The sequence below is a fragment of the Peromyscus eremicus genome, chromosome 3, assembly GCF_949786415.1.
Source record: "Peromyscus eremicus chromosome 3, PerEre_H2_v1, whole genome shotgun sequence".
Lineage (NCBI taxonomy): Eukaryota > Metazoa > Chordata > Mammalia > Rodentia > Cricetidae > Peromyscus > Peromyscus eremicus.
In genome coordinates, this window is record NC_081418.1 from 42,043,865 (window position 1) to 42,067,459 (window position 23,595).

General features: G+C 44.2%; 1 protein-coding gene across 1 annotated transcript in view; it reads right to left on the reverse strand.

Moving 5' to 3' along the window:
- Positions 1 to 10,692: 10,692 nt before the first annotated feature.
- Tmem209 (transmembrane protein 209) overlaps positions 10,693 to 23,595 on the reverse strand; it is a 33,988-nt gene continuing 21,085 nt past the window's right edge. The window contains exons 11-15 of the mRNA XM_059257510.1: positions 20,730 to 20,827; positions 18,944 to 19,058; positions 18,497 to 18,594; positions 16,485 to 16,558; positions 10,693 to 11,319 (exon numbers count right to left, since the gene is read on the reverse strand). Of these exons, the coding sequence (XP_059113493.1) occupies positions 11,265 to 11,319; positions 16,485 to 16,558; positions 18,497 to 18,594; positions 18,944 to 19,058; positions 20,730 to 20,827 (440 nt within the window). The 3' untranslated portion in view covers positions 10,693 to 11,264. The remainder of the gene's footprint in view (positions 11,320 to 16,484; positions 16,559 to 18,496; positions 18,595 to 18,943; positions 19,059 to 20,729; positions 20,828 to 23,595) is intronic.

Genomic DNA, 23,595 nt, shown 5'->3' on the forward strand with positions numbered 1-23,595 from the left:
AAACTAGTGGCCATCAGTCAGGGACAGCCATATTGCTGTGGTCACAGCTGCCTCCAAGTCACCCTGGCCAGAGCCTCTCCAGAACAGTGGAGTCAGAATGCCTCAGTGAGTCAGGAAGGAGGACCTTTCCCATTTCAAGGTAAGGAGCTGCCTGGTGTCTGTCTTGCTCCAGTCTCCATAGGGTGGTAGCTGGATCCGGGCTTTGTCCTCCTCAGGGGCCCTCAGCAAAGGTAGTGCTGGGAGGGAGCCAGGCCCCGTCACCTTCTGCTTTCCTCACAGCCCTAGGTCTTCGAAAACCAGAAGTCTCAACGTGTGGGGTGAAAAGTGGGAGGCAGCAAGGCAGGAGGGCAAGGGGCACCGGGGAGAAGTATAGCTCACTAAGTTGGGGCCTGCTCCCAGAAGCCACGGGAGCAAGCTGTACCCAGAGGCAGAAATAGTAGGCAGTCTGGACCCAAGCCAGGAGCAGGTGGCCGTTAGAAGCCAGGCTCCTAGCCCATCCTCCAGAGGCCCCGCAGGAGCTCTGGCCCCTTCCCTCTGCCAGCTGTGCAGCCTGGCATGGAGTCGTACCCAGGAGGGCCTGCTGTGCATGCAGCTGCCCAAGGGACTGGATGCATGACTCATTCTCCCGCTTGCTAATCATTCCCCTGTCCTCCGCCTGGCTTCTCACACAGCCTGCCTGCCCCTGGAGAAAGCGTGCCCATCTGACACCTTCCCTGTATGTCCTCAGTGCCCCCGGTACACTCTTCTGCCCTTGTGGCTGCATCTACTCTGTGCAACCTCCATGCCCAGCCTGTCACCTGATGCTCTTGTCTTTCCCAGGGTATAGTCTGCCCGGTTCCATCCAGTTCCTTCAGGGTGAGTCTTGTGCCCAGCAGGCTGTGTTAAACCAAGAAACCTTCAAGTGGCCTTTCCAACCACCTCAGTATACAGGACAGGATGCCTAGCCTGGAAACATCTTTGAGAGTGACTATCAGAGTGTAGTGGAGGGCACCTACCTTCCCGGTGCACTATGAGTCCTTCCCACGACTCCTCTCAAGGGAGCTAAGGACGGGTGGCCCCTTGTCTCTGACAAGAAGCTAGACAATCTAACCCAAGTTGGCAATGGGAGGCTCTGAGAGTATCAGATAAGGTCTGTGATGGGGTACCATGGCACCAGCCAGGTGGGAGGGAAGAGGAGGAAGCCACCTTGGTTGGTTCCTGGCAGATAGGCCTCGGATGCCAGTGCCCAGCTTCATACCCTCTGGGCTTCTGCAGAATGAGACAGTTAATCAGCTTGATTTCCAACTACTTCTAAGCTTTCAGATCCATGACAAGGAGAAAATTCTCACCAAAAAGCTGAAATGAGAAAAGCCAACGCTACTGTGTGTGTTCCTTCATAAATATGAACAGCCCCTTGGCTTGTAGTTTTGCTTTCTACTAAAGCAGAAAAGTTTTAAACCCTTGGACTACAGAGTCAGAAACATATGCATTGTTCACCTTACTGAATGTTATAGAGGCGATTAGCAGTATGTAGCTACTGTTGTTTGACTCCTCCAACAGAAGCGGAAGGCCAGCATACCAGTGTATGGGAGAGGAGCATGAGGAAGCGGGTAAGTCCACTCACGTCTTTACAATGAACAGCAGAGGTGAGGGCACACTGGATGCTGGGGTTGCTATTGCAGGGTGGCAAGGGACGGTATTGTTTTTGTTTTTCGAGACAGAGTTTCTCTGTGTAGCTTTGGAGCCTTTCCTGGATCTCGCTCTGTAGCCCAGGCTGGCCTCGAACTCACAGAGATCTGCCTGCCTCTGCCTCCCAAGTGCTGGGATTAAAGGTGTGCGCCACCACCGCCCGGCAAGGGGACGGTATTGTATTGGGTACATTTTGTTGCTGACAAGAGAGGAGAGAGAGGTTTGTTCTGGCTTACAGTTTGATATGGTATGATCTCTCATGGGAGGAAGGAATGGCTGTGGGAATGTGAGGCCACTGCTTGCTCCCATTTCAGTAGACCAGGAAAACAGAACTGGGGCAGAGAGCATGGAAGAGCTGTAAACCTCAGCCTATACTAGGTCCTGTCTCCTCAAGTTTTCTGTAGCCTTCCAAAACAGTGCCATCGTCTGGATACCAACTGGTTACATACATAGGGTGCTGCCCTTTATGTCCAAACCTTAGCAGTTATGGAGAGGTGACATTTGGACAGATCTTACTATAGACAGGAAAGCGTACATCTGGCTGCCACTCGAGCTCCAAGGAACCTGACACTCCCTTCTGGCGTCTGTGGATACCTGCACTCACATGTGCACACACACACCCACAGAAATGTGCATGTGTACATTATTTTATTTAATTGATTTTTTTGTCTCTTTATAGCTCATAAAATATTACAGAAAAGTTTGTGTTTCAATAAAAAGACTATCATTTTAGCAACTCTGCCACTAAGGAGTTTTTGTGAATAAATTTTAAGAGTGAATACTGGGGGGCTGGAGAGATGGCTCAGAGGTTAAGAGCACTGACTGATTCTTCCAGAGGTCCTGAGTTCAATTCCCAGCAACCACATGGTGGCTCACAACCACCTGTAATGAGATCTGGTGCCCTCTTCTGTCCTGCAGTCATACATATAGACAGAACACTGTATACATAATAAATAAATCTTAAAAAAAAGAGTGAATACTGTTTTCAAATTCCTTTTTCTTTTTACAAAAACAGAGCCATTAAAATGATGGACACATTTTAATTAAAAACTGTTAAAGCATTCTCTATTTAATTTTAACTTTATAATAGATTACAAGAAGATGCTTATGAAACAAATAACATTTGTTTTAGTACATGTCTTTAAAAGATAGACTTATATGTATGTAAACAACTATATAATAAAGAGTTTCCAAATATATCCCAGCACTCAGGAGGCAGAGGCAGGTGGATCTCTGAGTTCTAGGCCAGCCTGGTCTACAGAGTGAGATCTAGGACAGCCAGGACTACACAGAGAAACCCTGTCTCCAGCAACAAAACAAAACAAACCCCAAAATTCTTTTAAATAAAATAAATTATTTTAAAAAGTAATGTACCTTTGAAAAGCACTTTAAAAAATGAACACCAGCCAGACGGTGGTGGCGCACGCCTTTAATCCCAGCACTCGGGAGGCAGAGGCAGGCGGATTTCTGTGAGTTCGAGGCCAGCCTGGGCTACCAAGTGAGTCCCAGGAAAGGCGCAAAGCTACACAGAGAAACCCTGTCTCGAAAAACCAAAACCAAAACAAAACAAAACAAAAATGAACACCAGCAGCCTACCATATTCCTACCTGGACAAGTGAGTTTAAACTTATATTTTCTCCTATTAACTGTGTCTTAGAGCTTCTATGCTGGGAAGAGGCACCATGACCACGGCAACTTTTTTTTTTTTTTTTTTTTTGAGACAGGATTTCTGTGTAGCTTTGCGCCTTTTCTGGAACTCACTCTGTAGCCCAGGCTGGCCTCGAATTCACAGAGATCCGCCTGGCTCTGCTTCCCTAGTGCTGGGATTAAAGGCGTGTGCTACCACCGCCTGGCGAAGCTGAGAGTCCTACATCTTGCAGGCAACAGGAAATGGTTTGAGGGTCACACTGAGCAAGGCTTGAGCAAGAGACCTCGAAGCTCACCCCCATAGTGGCACACTTCCTCCAATGAGGACACACCCACACCAACAAGACCACACCTTCTAAGAGTGCCACTCCCTATGAGCATAAGGGGGCCAATTACATTCAAATTCCGGCACCATGGATAGTTTTACATAATTAGTTACTTCTATCCTGTACTTCAGCATCCTACAGTCTTTTCAAAGTTGTAGGAGTACTAACTGTTCATTCTATCTATACTTATTAGCACCATCACAACATCTCTAGGGGAAACCTGAGCTGACCTACTGTAATTTATTGACTCGGTACTGAACACTAGGACAGGTTTTTGTTAAAGGTTACACTACTTGAGGTTAAGAAAGTATCTTCAGTCTTTTTTATATCCTTAGCACCTAGCATAAATTATTTTAATATTTATTGGGTGGATGAATAGTGAATAAATGCATCCCATGGCTGGGACTGGAGGCAAAGGTCTACACACCCAGCTACTTGACAGGGTGAGGCAGAATTATGAGTTCAAGGTCAGGCTGTGTCAACTTAGCAAGGTGTGGCAGGGCACTGGTCCTGTGGCTTGGTGGTAGGCTCTTTGTCTAGCCATGTGCAAGCCCACGTTGGATTCCCAGTACTACAAAAATAAATCAAGAGTAAATAACACAATAAACCCACACAACGAATACTTTTAGATGCAACTAATTTTTTCTGTTGATTATATTCTTAGAATAAATTTCCCTGCTATCAATGAATCATGTTTGGCATTGCATATTATAGCAGATTGTATTTTCCAAAGATGGCCACACAGATGTCCATGTGCCTATGTCTTTGGTGAGTAAAATCTATCATCTAGGTTATCTACATGTAATGTGGGACATTCCTCGACCAGGTGGCAGAGGGCTGTGCCTCTCCCCCATGAAGCTCTTTGTACCTGCCTTGGCAGAAACAGCAGAAGAAATACTGGAACTTTCCAGGGCCTTCAAAGCTCCTATCTCCTTTGCCTTCTCCTTTTCTCAAGGCAGCTGTCTTTGGATTTCAGCCACCACACTATGAGGAAGAACAGGTGGTATATGGAGGCTGGGTGTGGTCACTCTGCTAATGTCCTTCCTGTGACAGCCCTGGGAATCAGCGAGTACTGACAGCCAGACCCCAAGTGCACGTCTTGATGCTGTGGATACTGTGGAGCAGAGAGGACCCGTCCCCGCTTAGCCTGCATCCCTGATGCTGAGAAAAATGCCGAACAGTCAGTGTTTGGCTGAACGCACGTGCAGGTCCACTTCTGTACTGGCTGCACAGCCTCCAACTACAGAGGAGTATGGCCAGCTCCTCTCAAGCTCACCCTTCTCAGGGACATGCATCTCTCCAGAGCTCACTTTATACCTCCACCCTTTGAGAAGGAATCATTTGTTTTTGCTCCCAGTTCTTGGCAGAGTCTCTAGCTGGCACCAGGAGTGTGTGTGTGTGTGTGTGTGTGTGTGTGTGTGTGTGTGTATTTGTTAAAAGTATCACCAGAGTGTGCATTTGTAAGATTATGGCCAGGTCACACTGGACTTAGTTTCTCCATCAAAGAAAGCATCTCAGAAAGCTGGCCTCTGGCATCCACATGTACACCATGGTGTGTGTACGTGTGCACACACACACCACAGATAAGTCAATTAAAAAACGTCAGTGGGGGTGTGTGTGTGGTGTCTCTTTCATGACCCTCCTAGGTCAGATCCTCTAGTCTCATTCAGGGCACATGAGCATGGTATCCTGGGACTGGATGAGTATCCTCATCCTCACTGCATCTGTGCCAACCTGGTACTGACGGAGATGGCATGAGATGCTGAGACTGTGGACACAGAGCTCCAGATGGTCTCTTCTTCACAGCCAGCTGTAGACCTTTTACTAGAGTCCATTTTCATATTATCCAATGAAGTGGTGGTGGTGGTGGTGGTGGTGGTGGTGGTGGTGGGGTCACAGGAATGCAGAGTGGAGCCCTCCCGCCTGTCCTACAGATCTGGATACAGCCAACTGCTAGCTCCTTGCTTCTCTTCTCCGCCACCCTGCCCACTGTGGAGTCCTCTGATCTTTAGCACAGGAGGTGTATTCACAGCACAAGAAATTCAGTGAGCTCTGTTTAGATAGGTCAGTTATTAACTCAGCAAATATGTACCGAGCACCTCACACACATTTGCTCTAAGACTTCAAGGAACTCAGTCTTCGGGAGACTTGTTTTCCTCCATTTGTTCAGAAAGTGGCCGCCAGGAGGGTCATGAAAGAGATACCTGCAGACCCTTACACTGACCATTTTTAAAAATTACACTTATTCGTGTGCATGTGTGTGGGTTCACACACTGTTGTGCACATGTCACGGTCACAGGACACCTTGCAGGAGTCAGTTCTCTCCTTCCGCCATGTTGGGCCTGGGGACTGAACTCAGGTCGTCAGGCGTGGTGGCAAGCACCTTTACTCACTGAGCCATCTTACTGTCCCCTCACTGGCTGTAAAAAGTCCCGGCAGTGGGCGAGTGGGGAAGGGAGACAGATGTGTGATGAAGTAGCAATGTCCTCCTCAGACACAGCAAGCAGTTCAAGTGAACGAGAGCTGTTACACAGAACCATCGAGTGTCTGCGTCCATCAAAGGACCATGTTAGGACGTGGCTTTCCTCCTAGTTTGATCCGAGCCACACATCGTCGATACTGACCACTACTTAAGGTCTTTCCCTCCAGGAACTCCTAAGACAGCATCCAAAAAAGGGTTCATTAAAGAAGTCGTGCAGAACGCTGACCTGAATGCAGACCGTTATGTGCTGAGCTGTTGGTAAAGGATGGTCAGCTCCTGAGGGAAGCCACGCAACGCCTTCTCAAACACCAGGTTTGGGGCCCGTGGCTTCAGTGCAAGACTTCTGCCAGGTCTCTCCGTAGGTAGCAGGACATGTCCAGCCATGGGGTGGTCTGGGTGATACCTTCCTGTAAGATGCACAAGGGGCCTTTCTTTGCAGCTGGAGTGCCTATCCTCGGCCAAAACCATAGAGCTGTTCTTGAGACATTTCTTTGAGAGAGTCGTGCCTGGTTGCTGCCCCCAGCGGAGCAGACTGCCACCTTCTAACTTTCCCCTGTGGGACACAGCTTATGAAAGCAGTCTGATTCAGCGCTGTTCCTTTCTCCTTCTTGTTTAGAAGTGGAACAGGGGTTAGGAAAGGGGCTGTTTCTGTAGTGCACCACAAAGCTCAGCCTGCACGGCCAGGGCTGCGTGTGGAAGGAGAGCAGCCGAGGTGGGGTGGAAACTGCCAAGGCCAGAAGAGGGACATCCCAGTGACTGAAAACAAGAAAGTTGTTGTCCAACGCCAGGAGAAACTCTCCAGCCTTTTCTTTCCTAAAAGCACAGTCAGCATCTTTATTCCAGTCCTCCTCTCCCAATCAGAAACCCCACGGGAAGCCAGGCACGGTGACATTCACCTGTCTGTAATCCCAGCACGTCAGAGGCTGAGGCGGGGTAAACACGGACTACACAGCGATGCCCTGGTTAAAAAAAGGGAGCTGGCTGGGGAGGCAGAGGCCAGTGGATCTCTGAGTTCCAGGCCAGCCAGGGCTACACAGAGAAACCCTGTCTTGAAAAACAAAAAATAAACAAAAAATCATTGCTTTGCTCCAACAGTATTAGTTTATTCTGGCAAGTGGCTCTTTTAAGCCAGATTTGGAATACTCACTGGTTTTGGAGTCAGGACTTAATTTACTTGTTGAGAGAAGGTCTTTCTATGTAGAAGAAGCTGGTTTCAATCTAACTCACCATGTGGGCTGGAAGTGTCTTTGGGGTCAATGCTATCTATCCTTGGCGGTGCACTTGGGCCATCCCCATCTTGCACGGACCTCTTCTTCCTGACTCCATGGGATCCATCACAAGCCCTCACTCATTCAGGGTGGAAAAAAAATGGAATTACTAGTATCTACTGAGATGCAACTCAGGCCTGATATGTAACCATCCTACAGCCTTGGTGGGAAGCTTACTCCTTGGTCACTGGGGTCCTGGTTGTGCCTTCCCACCCTAGGTGGTCAGACAAGACATCCTTCCCAGAAGCCTTCCTTCCAAGGAGCCTGCTAATGCTCCAAGACTTTGACATAGTCCAGAGTAGGCCAGCCAGCCTCTGCTGGGTCCTCTCTTACCATCTTATCTGGGACAAAGTGCTCTACTGTGGCTACATCCCAGGTTGCTGAGGAAGGCCTGCAGAGCACATGGAATTGGTCCTGGGGTATCACTAAATGGTTTACTTTCTCGGCAGTGCTGTGTGGCAGGTACAGGTCTGGGAATACTTCTGGCCCACCGTTCCCTGAGGGTACCTCTAGTCATAAACAGGTATCCCTCAACAGCAGTACCCCAGCTCAAACTAGTCACCCATAGTCCTTGTGTGACGACAAGCCACTCAGCCATTTCCAAATCTGTTAGTAGGCATGCTGACTGCCAAACGACACGGTCTCATTTTCTGGAGGAAAATGCTGGCTGGCTGGCATGGTTAGGACCAGGTCCAAACAGCAGGTTTAATCAGAGTGAGTCTCATGGAGAGGGGACCGTGTAACAGGAGCATTCCCAAACAGTGTAGAGGATGGGTAGAAACAGCACACAGAATGACACAGAAGCAAGCAGGAAGCAGCCTACACTGGCTAGAAACAAAGATTTGGGTACAGAAGGCCCAGCTGGGGCCAGATTGCGGAGGGCTTTAAATGTCAGGCTGAGGGATTCATCAAGGGAACGAAATTATCAAACAGGTGTTTCAGGAAGATAAATCGGAAGAGAATGTGCAGGATGAATTGGAAAATCTGGAAGCATGGCAACAATTAGAAAGCTATGAGATTAATTAGGCCATTCCAGCAGTCCTGTGTGAGTTAATAAGGGTGTAAATGAAAGAAGTGGTGGCAGAAACGGACAGGGACAGCTGCAAGCCCCGCTGTAAGAAAGAATGGATAAGGTCTGCTGCCTGATTGGACGGGGATGCAGGGAGCTCAAGCAGTCAAAGTTGACACAGAGTTTAAATAAGCATGGACAACTGGTAGTACAACAGGCAGAGAAAGGGAGGTTAGAGACCTCACTGGTTTTCGTAGATATGAATGGAGTTCCAGATGCAGAGCCCACAGGATAACCAAATGCAGATGTCTGGCAGGTTCCTGGATGTGTACTAATGGAGCTCAGGAGAGACGTAGTACATGTTAATGAATCTGGGAGTCAGGCTGAGAAGGAATAAGTGAGTCACCACAGAGACTGCACAGTGGAAGAAACAATGGCTGCCCTCTGGAGAAGTCCCCAGAAGGAGGTTTTCTACTGCGAAGCCAAGTTGAGAAAGGGCCACTCTGCTGACATCTCATTGCCATTCAATACCAGCTGGAAGAATATATTAGTTTGAGAAAACCAAGTAATGTAGCACTTTTGTCTCAGTGGGAACTAGATTATAAATGCCTTTAGTATGCCCTAAAACAAATTTGGTTTAAGTAAAGGCTGGTATTGATAAAGAAAAAAGATAAATGTCACAGTGAGCATCATCTAGCTTCATGGATTTGAGTCAAGCAATGAAAAGGAACACGTGACACACGTCCTAGGGTGACATTTGATTTGCGGTATTAGTAGATATTGACTCACTTTAATACAAGAAATTGCTATATTGGAGGCTTGGGATGTAGCTCAGTGGTACAATGTTAGATGTACCCTGGGTTCAATTCCTAGTAATAAAAACAAAAACCCAAAACAGAACAAAAAACGATGCTGTATTTGCAGCACATTTTCTGTATAAGAAATTCAAACTATTTCATCAGTGCAGATTATTATTATTCTTTTATTGTTTTACCTTTATGCAAGATTATTACTAGCCTAGTTTGGTCTTGAACTAATGATCCTCCCACCTCATCCTCATGAGCAGCTGAGGTTCCTGGCCTATCTCACCATGTCTTTACGGACTCTGTTTAAATAAAAGGTATCATTAAGTACAGCGCAATCCAACACTTGTAAAGAAGTTAATATAAGAACTCTACAGCAACCCACGCTAAGTATGTAGACAACTTTTCTTTTTTAGTCAAGTATTTTTACATATATTTACTATATTGTATTTTTTGATGGTCACAATAAAATCAAAGGTTGGTGGTGTTTTATGCACTGTTAAAATTCTCTGGAGATTTTAGTACAGTCTACGCAGTTGTATCCTTTATAGTACAGCAGCTGATTCCATGGTACCTTCAATGTCTCTCAAAATCACAGATTTACATTGTAATATGATCCTTATGTTCAGTGAGTTAAGTGATATTTTCTTTCATGGGGTGTTAATACTTATCAAGCGCAGCTAGGTGACAGCTTTCTTCCTTTCTTTCTTTCTTTCTTTCTTTCTTTCTTTCTTTCTTTCTTTCTTTCTTTCTTTCTTCGTTTGTTTATTTGGAGTTGAGAGCTACTACGCAAGCACTCTACCACTGAGCTAAATCCTCAACCCCTCTTTCTTTCTTTTTTCAAGTATGGAGAAAATTGTAGATATAAGGGAGAAGGCTGGCAGAGGAAAGAGTCCAGGCTGAACATGGCCAGCAGACTAAAAGAGACCATGAGAGGAGAGGGGAGGGAGGGCAAGAGAGGAGACGCCGATGGAGAGGCGGCCCTGGGCCAAGAGGCCAAGAGCAACGGCATCACCTTTTAAGCTCAGGTCAACCCTCTGACTTTTAAAAAAAATCCAAACTACACAAAATGGGATGCACCCGTCACCTGTTTAAACACAGGTGATGGAAGCCATCTTTAAAGACACGTGTGACCACTAATTACTTCATCTACATATAGGAAGAAAAGATGGAGAGGCAATCCTCTATCCTCCACCTGAAAACCAGAAATGGGAAGGCCATCACTGGGATCTTAAAGAAGGGAGTGGTAGAATGGACCCAGGTTCAGACCTCAGCACACAGACACACAGAGACAGACAGACACAGACACAGACACAGACACACACACACACACACACACAAAGAGTCAGGCAGTCAGACAAACACAAACACACAGACAGACGCCTACACACATATGCGTGCCCTTTTGCCCCAGTGGGCAAGAAAGAGGTGCTAATCGAAGTAGTAACAGTTTTCTTGACGTCCTCAGACATTAACTAAAACCCAAAAGTTTAATTTTATCAGCTAAATTTAATGCAAGTGTGACCTTTCAAGATGCCAATATTATCAAATCTCTTTTAATATTAAAAAAACCAATGGGGGCTGGGGAAACGGCTCAGCAGGATTAATTACTACATCACTGAGAAATTAATTTCATTTCAGCTTTCGGCTGACTTGTAGAACACTGGGGAAATCTAGAGACACAACAAAGAAAACTAGCAAGGTTCACTGTGAGTACTTACACTCCTACACAACAAGGAAATACAGTTTGTTAAGGGTTGGCTCTCACTGGGGTTACAGTGGAGAGGAATCCTGGCCTCACCGAGTCAAGGGGACTGTACTAGTTCACATCCTGGGGCTGCAGTTTTAGAGTCATCCAATGGAGTCAACGTTTCGTGGGGTAGAAGACACAGGCGTTGTTATGTCAGAAGAAGCTTCATAATAGCTTGTTCTTGTTACATCTAATAAGTCTGCAAAGCACACATCCTATTTCAGAAGAGGTGCTTCCTCGGAGATGCTCAGCTTCAACTTCTTCCAGGCCAATTAGAGCCAAAATCCAAATATTTGGGATTAAATGATGAACTACTCTCCAAAAATCCATAAAATATTCACACCAGAGAGCCCAAGATTAACTCTCCTACAAAGAAAGAAAAAACAGTTTTAGCAGAATTGCTCGCCTGAGTACCAAGGTCTGATTCTAATAAAGTCAACAACAGGAGGGACATCTCTTTAACTGGTGACAGTGGAGGTGACTCAGCGGAGCCGTCACAGCCCAGCAGGTGAGGTCAAGTAACGGTGGCAACTATAGTAACTGTGTTTAAAAGCTAGGTTTAGAAAAAAGAGGTTTATAGGGTGCCGAAAATTAATTTTTCAGCTGGGAGGTGGTGGCACATGCCTTTAATCCCAGCACTTGGGAGGCACAGGCAGGCGGATCTCTGTGAGTTCGAGGGCAGCCTGGTCTACAGAGGGAGTTCCAGAATAGCCAGGACTACACAGAGAAACCCTGTCTCAAATAATAACAATAAAAAGATACCATGACTAAGGCAGCTCACAAAAGAAAGCATTTCAGAGGATTAAGAGTCCATGGTCATCACGGCAGGGAGCAGGGCTGCAGGCAGGCAGCCTCAAAGCCAGCCCTCAGTGACACACCGCCTCCAACAAGGCCACACCTCCTAACCCTTCCCAAATAGTTCTACCAACTGGCGACAGTATTCAAACATATGAGCCATGGGGACTATTCTGTAAATTTGCATATGTGCATTAACCATAATCTTAACCTATGTCATAATGCATACGACAGAAAGACAAATATATTCCAGCGTAGTGTAACCATATTGAGTATAAGGGGAGAAAAGGGTTACAAAACCCAAACCACCCACCAGGCGGTGGTGGCACACGCCTTTAATCCCAGCACTCAGAAGGCAAAGCCAGGTGGATTTCTGTGAGTTCGAGGCCAGCCTGGTCTACAGAGCGAGATCCAGGACAGGCACCAAAACTACAGAGAAACCCTGTCTTGAAAAAAACAAAACAAACAAAAATCCAAATCCGAAACCTGCTGTGGCCAACCTGAAGCGCTGGAGGGCTGCAATACTTCTGTTAGTCACAACTATGACGTGCGGTTTCAAAAACTTGAAGTGGTTGTCTTTGGGAAACAGGAACTGTTCATTTTAGTCATCAACTTTCTGCCTCAGGTTTTACTGAAGTCATTCATACTCTAAATTATAGGATGGTAGTTTTTGGTTTTTTTAAAGACAGAGTCTTAACTGTGTAGCCTGTATTGGCCTGGAACTCACTATACAGTTTAAATTCACAATCCTCAGCTAGGTTAGGTAGTGGCACACACCTTTAATCCCAGCACATGGGAGGCAGAGATGGGTGGATCTCTGTGAGTTTGAGGCCAGCCTGGGCTACAGAGCAAGTTCTAGGACAGCCAGGGCTACATAGAGAAACCCTGTATTAAAAAAAAAAAAAAAATCACATTTCTCCTGCCTCCTGCCTCAGCCTCCAATGCTGGGATTACAGGTATATTCCACCACACCTGGCCTCAACTATCTGCTAGTTTTTAAAAGCATTTTTAAAGGTTTATTGTTTTATTTTTGTGTGTATATATACACCATGTTTGCTAGTCCTTGGGGAGGCGGGATAGGGTGTTAGATCCCCTGAAGCATTGTGAGCTGCTGTGTGGGTTCTGGGAATTGAACTTGGGTTCTCTGGAAAAGCAGCAAGTGCTTTTAATTTCTAAGACAGCTGAAAAATATTAATACTTTTAAAGTTTTTTTTTCTTCCTTGGTTAAAACAATACAAGGGAGGATGAAGAGATGGTTCAGTGAGTAAAGCCCTTTCTGTAATCATGAAGACCAGAGTTCAGATCCTCAGCATTCCCGTAAATGCCAATTGGGCATGGCAGCCTCTCTGTAATCCCAGTGTGGACAGGACAAAACCTCGGCAAGCTGGTTAGTTAGCCCAGCCAAATTGCTGAGCTTTAGGTTCAAGTGGTGAAACCCTAATACACTGTTTAGAATAATGGAGGAAGACACACAACATCAACTTCTGGTCTCTACACATACCCATATACACATATGTGAACACACAGACACATGCACACATAACACACATACATACACATGTAAACAAACCAGCAGTAAAAAAAAATTAAAAATTTAGCCAGGCAGTGGTGGTGCACGCCTTTAATCCCAGCACTCAGGAGGCAGAGCCAGGTGGATCTCTGTGAGTTCAAGGCCAGCCTGGTCTGCAGAGTGAGATCCAGGACAGGCACCAAAACTTACACAGGGAAACCCTGTCTCGAAAAACCAAAAAAAATGAAAAAAAAAAAAAAAAATTTAGGGGCTGAGTGGTAGGGAAATTGCCTACTTTGGGTTCAATACCCAGCACACAGAAATAACAATTGGAACTAAGCATTTTTAAACTTATATGAATTCTTTTTGGCCTTAAATTACTGCTCAATAAAGTTCTTGAGGTTTTTTTATCTTTTTTTTTTTTTCTTTTCTTTTGGTTTTTCGAGACAGGGTTTCTCTGTGTAGCCCTGGCTGTCCTGGAACTCACTCTGTAGACTAGGCTGAACTTGAACTCACAGAGATCTACCTGCCTCTGTCTCCTCAGCGCTGAGATCAAAGGCGTGCGCCACCCCCACCCAGTGAAGTTCTTGAGTTTTATGCTATCAAAACCAATCAATTATTACATCAAAATATCAATATGGACATTTAGGGGAAAAGAAAAATTTCAGAATGCAATAGAAGACACACCCAATGTCCTCTGGCATCTGTGAGTGTGCTCAAGGGTGCGTGAGTGTACACACACACACACACACACACACACACACACACACACACACACACTTCAGTGTAAAGTCCAGATTGGGCAGCTGGGCATGGTGGTACTCACCTTACTAAGAACTCTGGAGTAGGAAGCAGGAAGTTTGGGAATTCCAGGACAGTGTGTGACATATGAGACACAGACTCAAACGGAATTCTTCTAAAACATTAGAAGTCCAGGCTGGGGATACAGCTCAGGAGAATGCTCAGCATGAATGAAGCCCTGGCTGTACTGCTCAGCACTGTCAAAACTGACCAAACAACCTAAGCCCTCACAAGCTAAAAACTCAACAAGTATTGAAAGTATTTTACACTAAATTCATTGTTGCATGAAAACAGCCTTTCAGGAGCCAGGCATGGCAGCGCACACCTTTGATCCAAGTGCTATGGAGGCAGAGGCAGATGGATCTCTGAGTTCAAGGCCAGGAAAGCCAGGGCTACACAGAGAAACCTGTCTCAAACAAACAAAACTCCAGCCTTTCAGAAACACTAAGTAAAATCAACCTTTTTTGTGTGTGTGTATTTAAACTTTAATTTTTTCTGTGTCTGAGTGTTGTATCTGCACGTGTGTATGTGTACTGTGTGTGTATGTGTACTGTGTGCATACCTAGTGCCTGTGGAGGCCAGAACAGGGTGTCAGATCCCCTGGAACTGGAGTTAAACAACTGTGAGCCACCATGGAGGTGCTGGGAATTTAACCAGGGACCTCCGCAAGGGCACCCAGCTCTTAACCACTGAACCACCCCCAGTTTCAACAGTGATTTCTGTATATTAACAATAACACTTGTTGCAAATTTCATATTCCAGTCTATATATGCATACATATATTTATAATGAAGCCTTACTAGAAATTTTAGAAAAAAATATGTACTTAGTGATACTGACAAATGCCTAAGACACATCATAAAATTAAAAGTCAGCTCAAACAGCATAAGTTTGGGTGTAATTCATTTTTAAACAAGTGAAAGATACAAGCTCATTTTCAAATTAGTCTGGATACTGAAACCCTGACACTGGGCACCTTGTGAGAGAGGAACGGAGAGGCTGAGTTGAAAGTTATTTTCATTTTCTGGTGTGCACTGTTATGCCCTTTCAGGATTTCTATATTGAGCATGCATTATTTCTGCAATTGAAAAATAATGAAAAACCTTCTTAGTTTAGATGCTTTACACAATGATTTTTCTATTGAATCTTTCTTATATTAAAAAATATGATGCAGGAAGTGACTGAAGGGCTGGTGAGGGCTCAGTGGGTAAGGTACCTGCTGCCAAGCCTGATGACCTGAACTTAATCCCTGGAACCCATGTGGTGGGGGTGAACTGACTCCTCCAAGTAGTCCTCTGACCTCCACACATGTACCTTGGGGTCTATGCTCTCCTCACCAAACAAACAGAGAAAGGGTTAGAGTTTCTGCTCACGTCTGCTTTAATCTTTGACATGTCATAAATACATTTGGGACAGAGCTTTGCTTGCATTAAGGCAGTGCATTCCATAAGAGGTAAGCATGCCGCCATGTCACCCTGTCTCCACATTCCCAGCAGACTCCTACACAGCCACATCCAAAGCAGCGCTCAGGATGTGAACAGCACAGAACTCATGGAAGCAGACAACTGCTTCTTTCAGTGAAGTCTGATATTCATTTTGCCTTCTAGGGTGTCTCAGTTCAGACAAGTCATGCTCTGAGTATTCAGTGGCACACGTGCCCGTGGCTGCGGTGCTGGCAGCACATTCTGGAACACGTCTAATTTCTAAATTATGAACAGCACATTTAAACACAACCTTTTTCACAGAGGCATGCCCACCAGAGTGGAACCAGCCACAGATGTCCTCTGAACCAAGCATTTCCCTTGACATTTCATTAATTTTAGGTCCTTGTTATGACAGCTGGACCCCAGAAGCTAAGTTTTCAGACTCCCAAATCATATATTACCAGATTTCCTCAGCCATGGGAGTGGTCCACTTATTTCAAACAGTATTTGAAATACTAAAGCACAAAATCATCAACATGACAATACAGTAATTTTGAATTTGTAAATAATGTGAGCTCATTACTGAATTCATAAACAACTTCAACAGACTATTTTTCATCCCAATTAGCAATATTTTGGAGTGGGTACAGAGTAGGCCCTTTGGAAGTATACAGATTTTTGCAGAATGCTTTGTGTCTAAAATGGAATAGCTTGGAAAGCAGATTCCAAGTTTCTGCTTTTATATCTTCAAGTGGCAAGAGTCTGATTTTTATCTATTTCAGAGATGTTCCCCAGGGGACACAACAGTAAAGCCAACTGGATGGCGTCCAACTGACTTTGCCAACAGGGAAATGGAAGTTCTGAAGCCTTAGTGGACTAGACACTGGTTGAGAATTCTGTCCACGAATCTTCTGGTGTATGTGCTGCCTCCTGCAGAATCTTAACACAGAAAGAAACTCTAACTACATTAAGTACTTAACTTTCAAATCATAAATACCTACCCAAGCATTCCCGACTCTTTGGTCTTTATGATGTACAGGAACATCAACAATGTATGAAACATGTTATTTCTGCCCTAGAATCAAGACAAAAACAGCAGGATTGAGACTAAAGAGTTTCAGTCATGTAGGCAAATACAGATCTTACAGTTTGTATCGGCCGGTTCAGAATTTTCCATAACTCAGAGTTGTATCCGTTCACTACACAACACTACTGTGGCGAGACAGAAAGGATCCAGAACACAGAGCTGACTCGGAGCAGGAAAGGCCTGGTAGTGCAGGCAGAGTAACAGGTCATAGGGAGGGTAATGGGGAGCAGCGTGTCAGAGGAACAGAGAAGCCTCCAACCTTGACTGAAGAGGCAGGAAATGGCTTCTGAAATGCAAAAATGTAAAACAGACTTGAAATATGAACAGAAAGTTGACAGACTGGGTGGGGTGGGGGGTCTCACACATGCAGAACCAATGTGGTGAAGTGTGGAAGGAAGAAAGCATTTCTGATGTTGACACACACAACACATAAAACATGTTCCATCCCCCAAGTGAACACAGTAAGAGTGGTCGGACTCACACAGCTCTTAGTTATACTTCAGAATACACTAACTACAGTATGCTTTTAGTATGTAAAGAACATGCTAAATGATTTTACTGCTAAGGGACAGTCAGGCAATGTTTTGCTGGCTCTGAAATCCAACTTTTTTTTTTTTGTCCAAGACAGGGTTTCTCTGTGTAGCCCTGGCTGTCCTGGATCTCACTCTGTAGACAAGGCTGGCCTTGAACTCACAGAGATCCTCCTGGCTCTGCCTCCCAAGTGCTAGGATTAAAGGCGTGCACTACCACTGACCGGCTGAAATCCAACTATTATATGTTAAGTGTTGGGCTACAAAATACCTCTATTGCTAGATCAAATTTCCCTTGACTTTGGGTGTTTGCTCAGGAATCTGAGGATACCTGAATTTACAAGGTAGTGGTTTTCTTTCATACAAAAACAAGGGGTGGGCATGGGTAGTGACAGCAATCTCAAAGGCTCACAATACTTATGCACTTACCACAGGAAAATCAATAAGCCAGAAAGAAGTGAGATTACTATGTCTGCTAGGATCCAATGGAGATCTCACTGTGTAATGATTGCCAACAGCTGTGTGTGGAGGAGCCTGCCTGAAATCCGAGTCATCGGGAAACTAAGGCAGGCAGGACTAAGCATTAGAAGCCAGCCTGGGCTACATTTTGAGATCCTCCTCCCCCCACCCCAATTCAAACTAAAAATCAACAAAAAGAAATTGCAGTCAATATAAAGATGCTGATTACAAAAAAAAAAAAAAAAAAATTAGAAAGGTCTGAGGCCATCCTGGTCTACAAAGCGAGTTTCAGGACAGACAGGACTGTTACACAGAGAAACAGCCTTGAAAAACCACAAAACAAACAAACAAAAAACACCTACACCTCCCCCCCAAAACACAAAACAAAACCAGAAAGAGCTGAGAAAATGGTGTACATCTCTAATCCCAGCACTCAGGAGGCAGAAGCAGGAGGATCTCTGTGAATTTGAGGCCAGCCTGGTCTACAGAGCAAGTTCTAGGACAACCAGAGCTAGTGGGACCCTGTTTCATACCAAACACAAAAGAGAAGAGAAAGCCCCAAAGGAAGCATTCGGGAGGTAACCTGACAAAAGGCAATAGCGGCGGCGGCTTCTCAATGAGTGGTTTTCTTCACATTCCCAAGTTAAAAACTGTTGTGTTCACAGTGCACAGAGCACAAAACCAGACCGTGTTCTGTCTCACACACACAGGCACAGCACTTGAGAAGCTAGTGTTAAGATTACTGAAAACTTTAGGCCAGCCTGGGTTACAAAGTGAGACCCTGACTCAAAAATAAACAGATTTCATTTTTAAAATGTTGTCAAAATGCCATCGTGACATCCCCTAGCAGCAAGTTCTTTAGGGTTAGGGACGCAGTTCTGTGCCTGCCCAGTATACAGGAGTCCTGAGTTCAATCCCTAGAACTGAAAAGAAATACCTTTGGAAGGTTGTAAACATGGCGCTGATAGATTAGCTCATAGTGTGGAGGGTTGACTGCACTCTGGTAAATACAAAACACGTTTTCATTCGTGACGTCTGTAAAGAAAATATGGCATGTTAAAAAACTAAACCATGGCCAGCAGCGGTATGGCATGCCTTTAATCCCAGCAATCAGGAGACAGAGGCAGGCGGATCTCTGTGAGTTCGAGGCCAGCCTTGGTCTACAGACTAAGTTCCAGGACAGCCAAGGCTACACAGAGAAAGCCTGTCTCAAAAGACCAAAACCAACCAAACAAAAAAACCAAAAACAACAACCCCAAACCACAACAACAAAACAACCCCTCCCACAAAAAACCAAACCAACCAAACCAAACAAAAACCCCAACACAAACCATAAAGGAATTTCAGGGGAAAATCTCACCAAGTTCTTTTTAGGAGGTAGTACCTGGTTTATTTGGTGTCTGAACGAAGTGTTGAGAAGTGAACGTTTTCCCATCGGGGTACTTAGGGTGTGGAGGTAGTCTGGAGTCAAGGTAGGTGCAAAACACATGCATGACGATCTGAGGGGAAAACAGCTGTGCAAAGTTAGAATGGCAATCTAGCACAGATCCATGTACATAGAAGTATCTGCACAGATAAAAATAACTTTTTTCTTTGTTTTTTTTGAGACAGGGTTTCTCTGTGTAGCTCTGGCTGTCCTGGAACTCACTCTGTAGACCAGGCTGGCCTCAAACTCATAGAGATCCGACTGTCTCTGCCTCCCAAGTGCTGGGATTAAAGGCGTGTGCCACCGCTGCCCAGCTAAAATTTACTTTTTATAAAGAAAAGAAATTTACTTAAATCACAAAAGAATTTAGTGTGCTGATAAGTAAGGCTAAGCTTATAGTTCAAACAATCCACTCCAGGGCTGGTACGTAGCCCAGTGGGTAGAGCACCTGCCCTGGCTGAGATCTCCAGCACCCCCTAGAAAATTTGACACAAAACTGAAAAAAATGTATTTTCCATCATATCAACTTAATCTTTTAATGGGAAGTTTTCCCTTCCAAATTTTAAAAGGAAAGGATTAAAAGCTCCAACGTGAGGGGTGGGTGTGGCACAATTTAAACACCAAACTTACTTCATCTTCATTTTTGTTTTTTTATAGCAATTCAAGGAAGCAGAACATTCCTCCTCCCTCTTTGAATTTCTCCCTCACCCTTGTGTGCATGCATGAATGTGTGTGTGTGTGTGTGTGTGTGTGTGTGTGTGTGTGTCTATGTGTGAGCGCATGTATTTCGAGACTGTACCCAGAGTCTCAAACACACTAGGCACATGTTCTGTCACAGATCTATACACTTAGCCCTTTTTTATTTTGATACAAGGTCTCATTAAGTTATTCAGGTTAGCCTTGATCTCACTCTGTAACAGCTTAAGCAGGCCTGGAAGGGAACTTGCCATCTCTCTGCCTCAGCTTTTTTTTTTTTTTTTTTTGGTTTTTCGAGACAGGGTTTCTCTGTGTAGCTTTGCGCCTCTCCTGGAACTCACTTGGTAGCCCAGGCTGGCCTCGAACTCACAGAGATCCGCCTGGCTCTGCCTCCCGAGTGCTGGGATTAAAGGCGTGCGCCACCACCGCCCGGCTGCCTCAGCTTTTTAAGTAGTAGGGATAACAGGCCTACACTCGACCTGACTCCTTGTTTTAAGTAGAGAATTTGCAGTCATGCAGCTGCCAGCAAACCAAGGAAATCTGCATCCATTCAATTCTCAATTTGAATATCAACATCAAAAATTAATTTTCATGTAAATAGTTAATTCAAAAAACCCACAATTTTGAAAAACATAAACTTTAAAGCCCTTTGATTTGCTAAATATGATGGTAGCAATCTTTCCTAAAATAATAATCCCACATAAGAAAGAATGTGTCATAATATTCTTTGCTACATTATTTAACACAGAAAACAAATTCTTTCCCATCATCACTTTATCAATAGTTAAATGATGACACCTAATAATGAAAAGTGCTTCAATGTCACAAAAGTGGAAAGGGAGCAGAACACATCAGTGGCACAAGTGTCCCTCAGCCATCTCCAGGGACCCGAACCAGCAGCACCACTTGACGGAGCAGACAGTCTTCGCAGTGGCTGGGCAAGAGGCTGAGGGTACTCTCATCACGATTTTCCTTCGTTCCCAAATCCCTTCTAATACTTTGTAAGGAAAAGAAGAGCATGGAAACAGAACAATAAAGACAGCCGTACAGCAGCATCAGTAGGCAGGTCTGTATCCCACTTGCGTCCTTTGAAGTCTCCACCTCTATTCCACCGGAACGAACTCATACAGCCTCCCTGAGAAAGTTCTGTGCAAAAAAAGTGAAAATTAAAACGCTGAAACATATTTAAAAAAAGAAAAGCCGGGCGGTGGTGGCGCACGCCTTTAATCCCAGCACTCAGGAGGCAGAGCCAGGCGGATCTCTGTGAGTTCGAGGCCAGCTTGGGCTACCAAGTGAGTTGTTCCAGGAGAGGTGCAAAGCTACACAGAGAAACCCTGTCTCGAAAAACCAAAAAAAAAAAAAAAAAAAAAAAAAGAAAAAAAAAATCAAACCAAAAAGAGAAAGGAAAGCTAAAATATTACAGGAGTAAAGCACACTGTTGTAAAAAGTTACCAGAATATCCCCCAAAAGGAACATAAGATATAAAAGTTAACATCGCTACAAAGACTCAGGCAATTCTGAAATATGACTGCACAGTTAGAATGTCTTATATGGGCTGCTAACGGAATTCTTTAATGTGTGGAGAACTGCATTGTGGGTATGTAAAGCCATGTTCTTAGCAAAACATATGCTGAAAAGTGCTGTGGGATGTCTTTGTACGCTGTGAATGTGTTGCTCTGATTGGTTGATAAATAAAGCCGTTTAGCCTATGACAAGTCAGGCTATAGCTAGGCAGGAAACTGAAGAGAGAGATAGGAAGAAGAAAGGCGGGGGGCGAGAGCCAGTACCACCAGGAGAAGCAAGATGTGAAATTACCGGTAAGCCACGGCCACGTGGCAACTTACAGATTAATAGAGATGGGTCAAGTTATAAGAGCTAGCTAGCAAGAGGCCTGCCATAGGCCATGCAATTGTAATTAATATTAAGCCTCTGCATGATTATTTTATAAGGGGCTGTGGGACCTTGGGGCCGGGTGAGACTGGAGAAATATTCCAGCTACAGAGAAGTAATGATGCCTACAATGTAATCTCAAAAATTGTGTGTATGTATACACATGGAGGGAGAGTCAAATATGGGAAAACACCCCTCTGTTCACTCTAAGTGGCATGACTTTTATTATAGCCTGGAGGTAGTGGTGCACGCCCTTAATCCTAGCACACGGGAGTCAGAGGCAGGTGGATCTGTGTGAATTCAAGGCTAATCTAGTCTACAGAGTGAGTTCCAGAACAGCCACAACTGTTACACAGAAAAACTCTGTCTCAAAAAAACAAAAACAAAAAAACAAAAAACAAAAAAAAAACAAAATAAGGCATTCAATTTTTTTGTATTTTGATGATATCTCATACACATATTTTCAATTTATATGTACAAATACTATCAACAAAGCCAACACTATCAAAATATCTGAATCTGAATCTACAGGAAATATAGAGAACAGAGGTTCTATAAACTATACCATGGATATATTCACAAAACCCAACTCTATAAGACAATAATCTATGTCTTTCAACAAATACCTTGTAAAGATTAAAAAAAAAAAAAAGGATGGACAGAAAAACAACAACTTAAAAGAAACAGATTAATTTATCATAATACATGACAGTATTTAAACCCTGCTTCAAACAAACAGTATTTAAAACAGGATTTTTTATATATATATATATATATATATATATATATTTTTTTTTTTTTTTTTTTTTTTTTTTTTTTGAGACAGGGTTTCTCTGTGTAGCTTTGTGCCTTTCCTGGGACTCACTTGGTAGCCCAGGCTGGCCTCGAACTCACAGAGATCCGCCTGGCTCTGCCTCCCGAGTGCTGGGATTAAAGGCGTGCGCCACCACCACCCGGCAAGGATTATATATTTCATGAGATGGTAGGATATTTAAACACACACCGGATGTTTCATAAAATAAGGGAAATATTACAAATGTGAGGTATGATAGCTAATATGTGCTAACAGTATGGTAGCACTGTATAATGCTTTATGTTTTAGAGATACATTAAGGAAACATTATGGGGGCTACAGAGATGGCTCAGTGGTTAAGAACACCGGCTGCTCTTCCAGAGGACCTGGATTCAATTCCCAGCACCCACATGGCAGCTCACAACTGTCTGTAGCTTCAGTTCCAGGGAATTCGATACCCTTATAACATTCATGCAGGCAAAACACCATTGCACATGAAATAACAGTAAGTCATTAAAAAAGGAAACATTACAGATGAACGGACAACTGAAAGACCATCCACTGAGGAGCTTTACACATGGACGGCCCTGACTGACAGCAAACCTAGGACTTCCTCAATCAAACAGAAGGGAGAAAGGAATACAGGGCAGGTGGTCTGAGCAGAGATGTCTGAACTGGCTGATGTTTAGAAGAAGGCTGTGGGAGGGTTTTTGTTTGTTTGTTTGAGGTGCTGGGCATTGAGTAGGCAATCAGATACGTTCTCTATCATGGAGTTCCATGTAGTGTTCCATGTACACTTAAAATTCTCCGTATGTGCTAAGTTTCTAAAAAGTCATGAAAAAATGCTTATTCCTAAGTCTGAATCCAAGCATGGGTTAAGGCAGAGGACTCTTAACACTTTCCAGTTAAAATGTCTGAAAATTTTGAATACTGAAATACCATTTTTAAAACTTGCTTTAACAAAGGAACATTTTACAGTCTGTCCAAATGAAAAGTAATTCTAACTTTATAAATTGTTCTCTAAGTAGAGAGGTATAATGAAGAGAGTATACGGGCGGGCTTGGGAGGTTGATCTTCCTGATTCCAGGTCAATTTCCTCAGATCCCATCGCCCCCAATCCTAAGCACATAACAGAAACCCTAAATTAAATGGAAATCACAAAGATTACAGGAATGAGATGAGCATACCAATATTACAAAGGAAATCACAGTGGCACCCAGTCCTCGGTAGT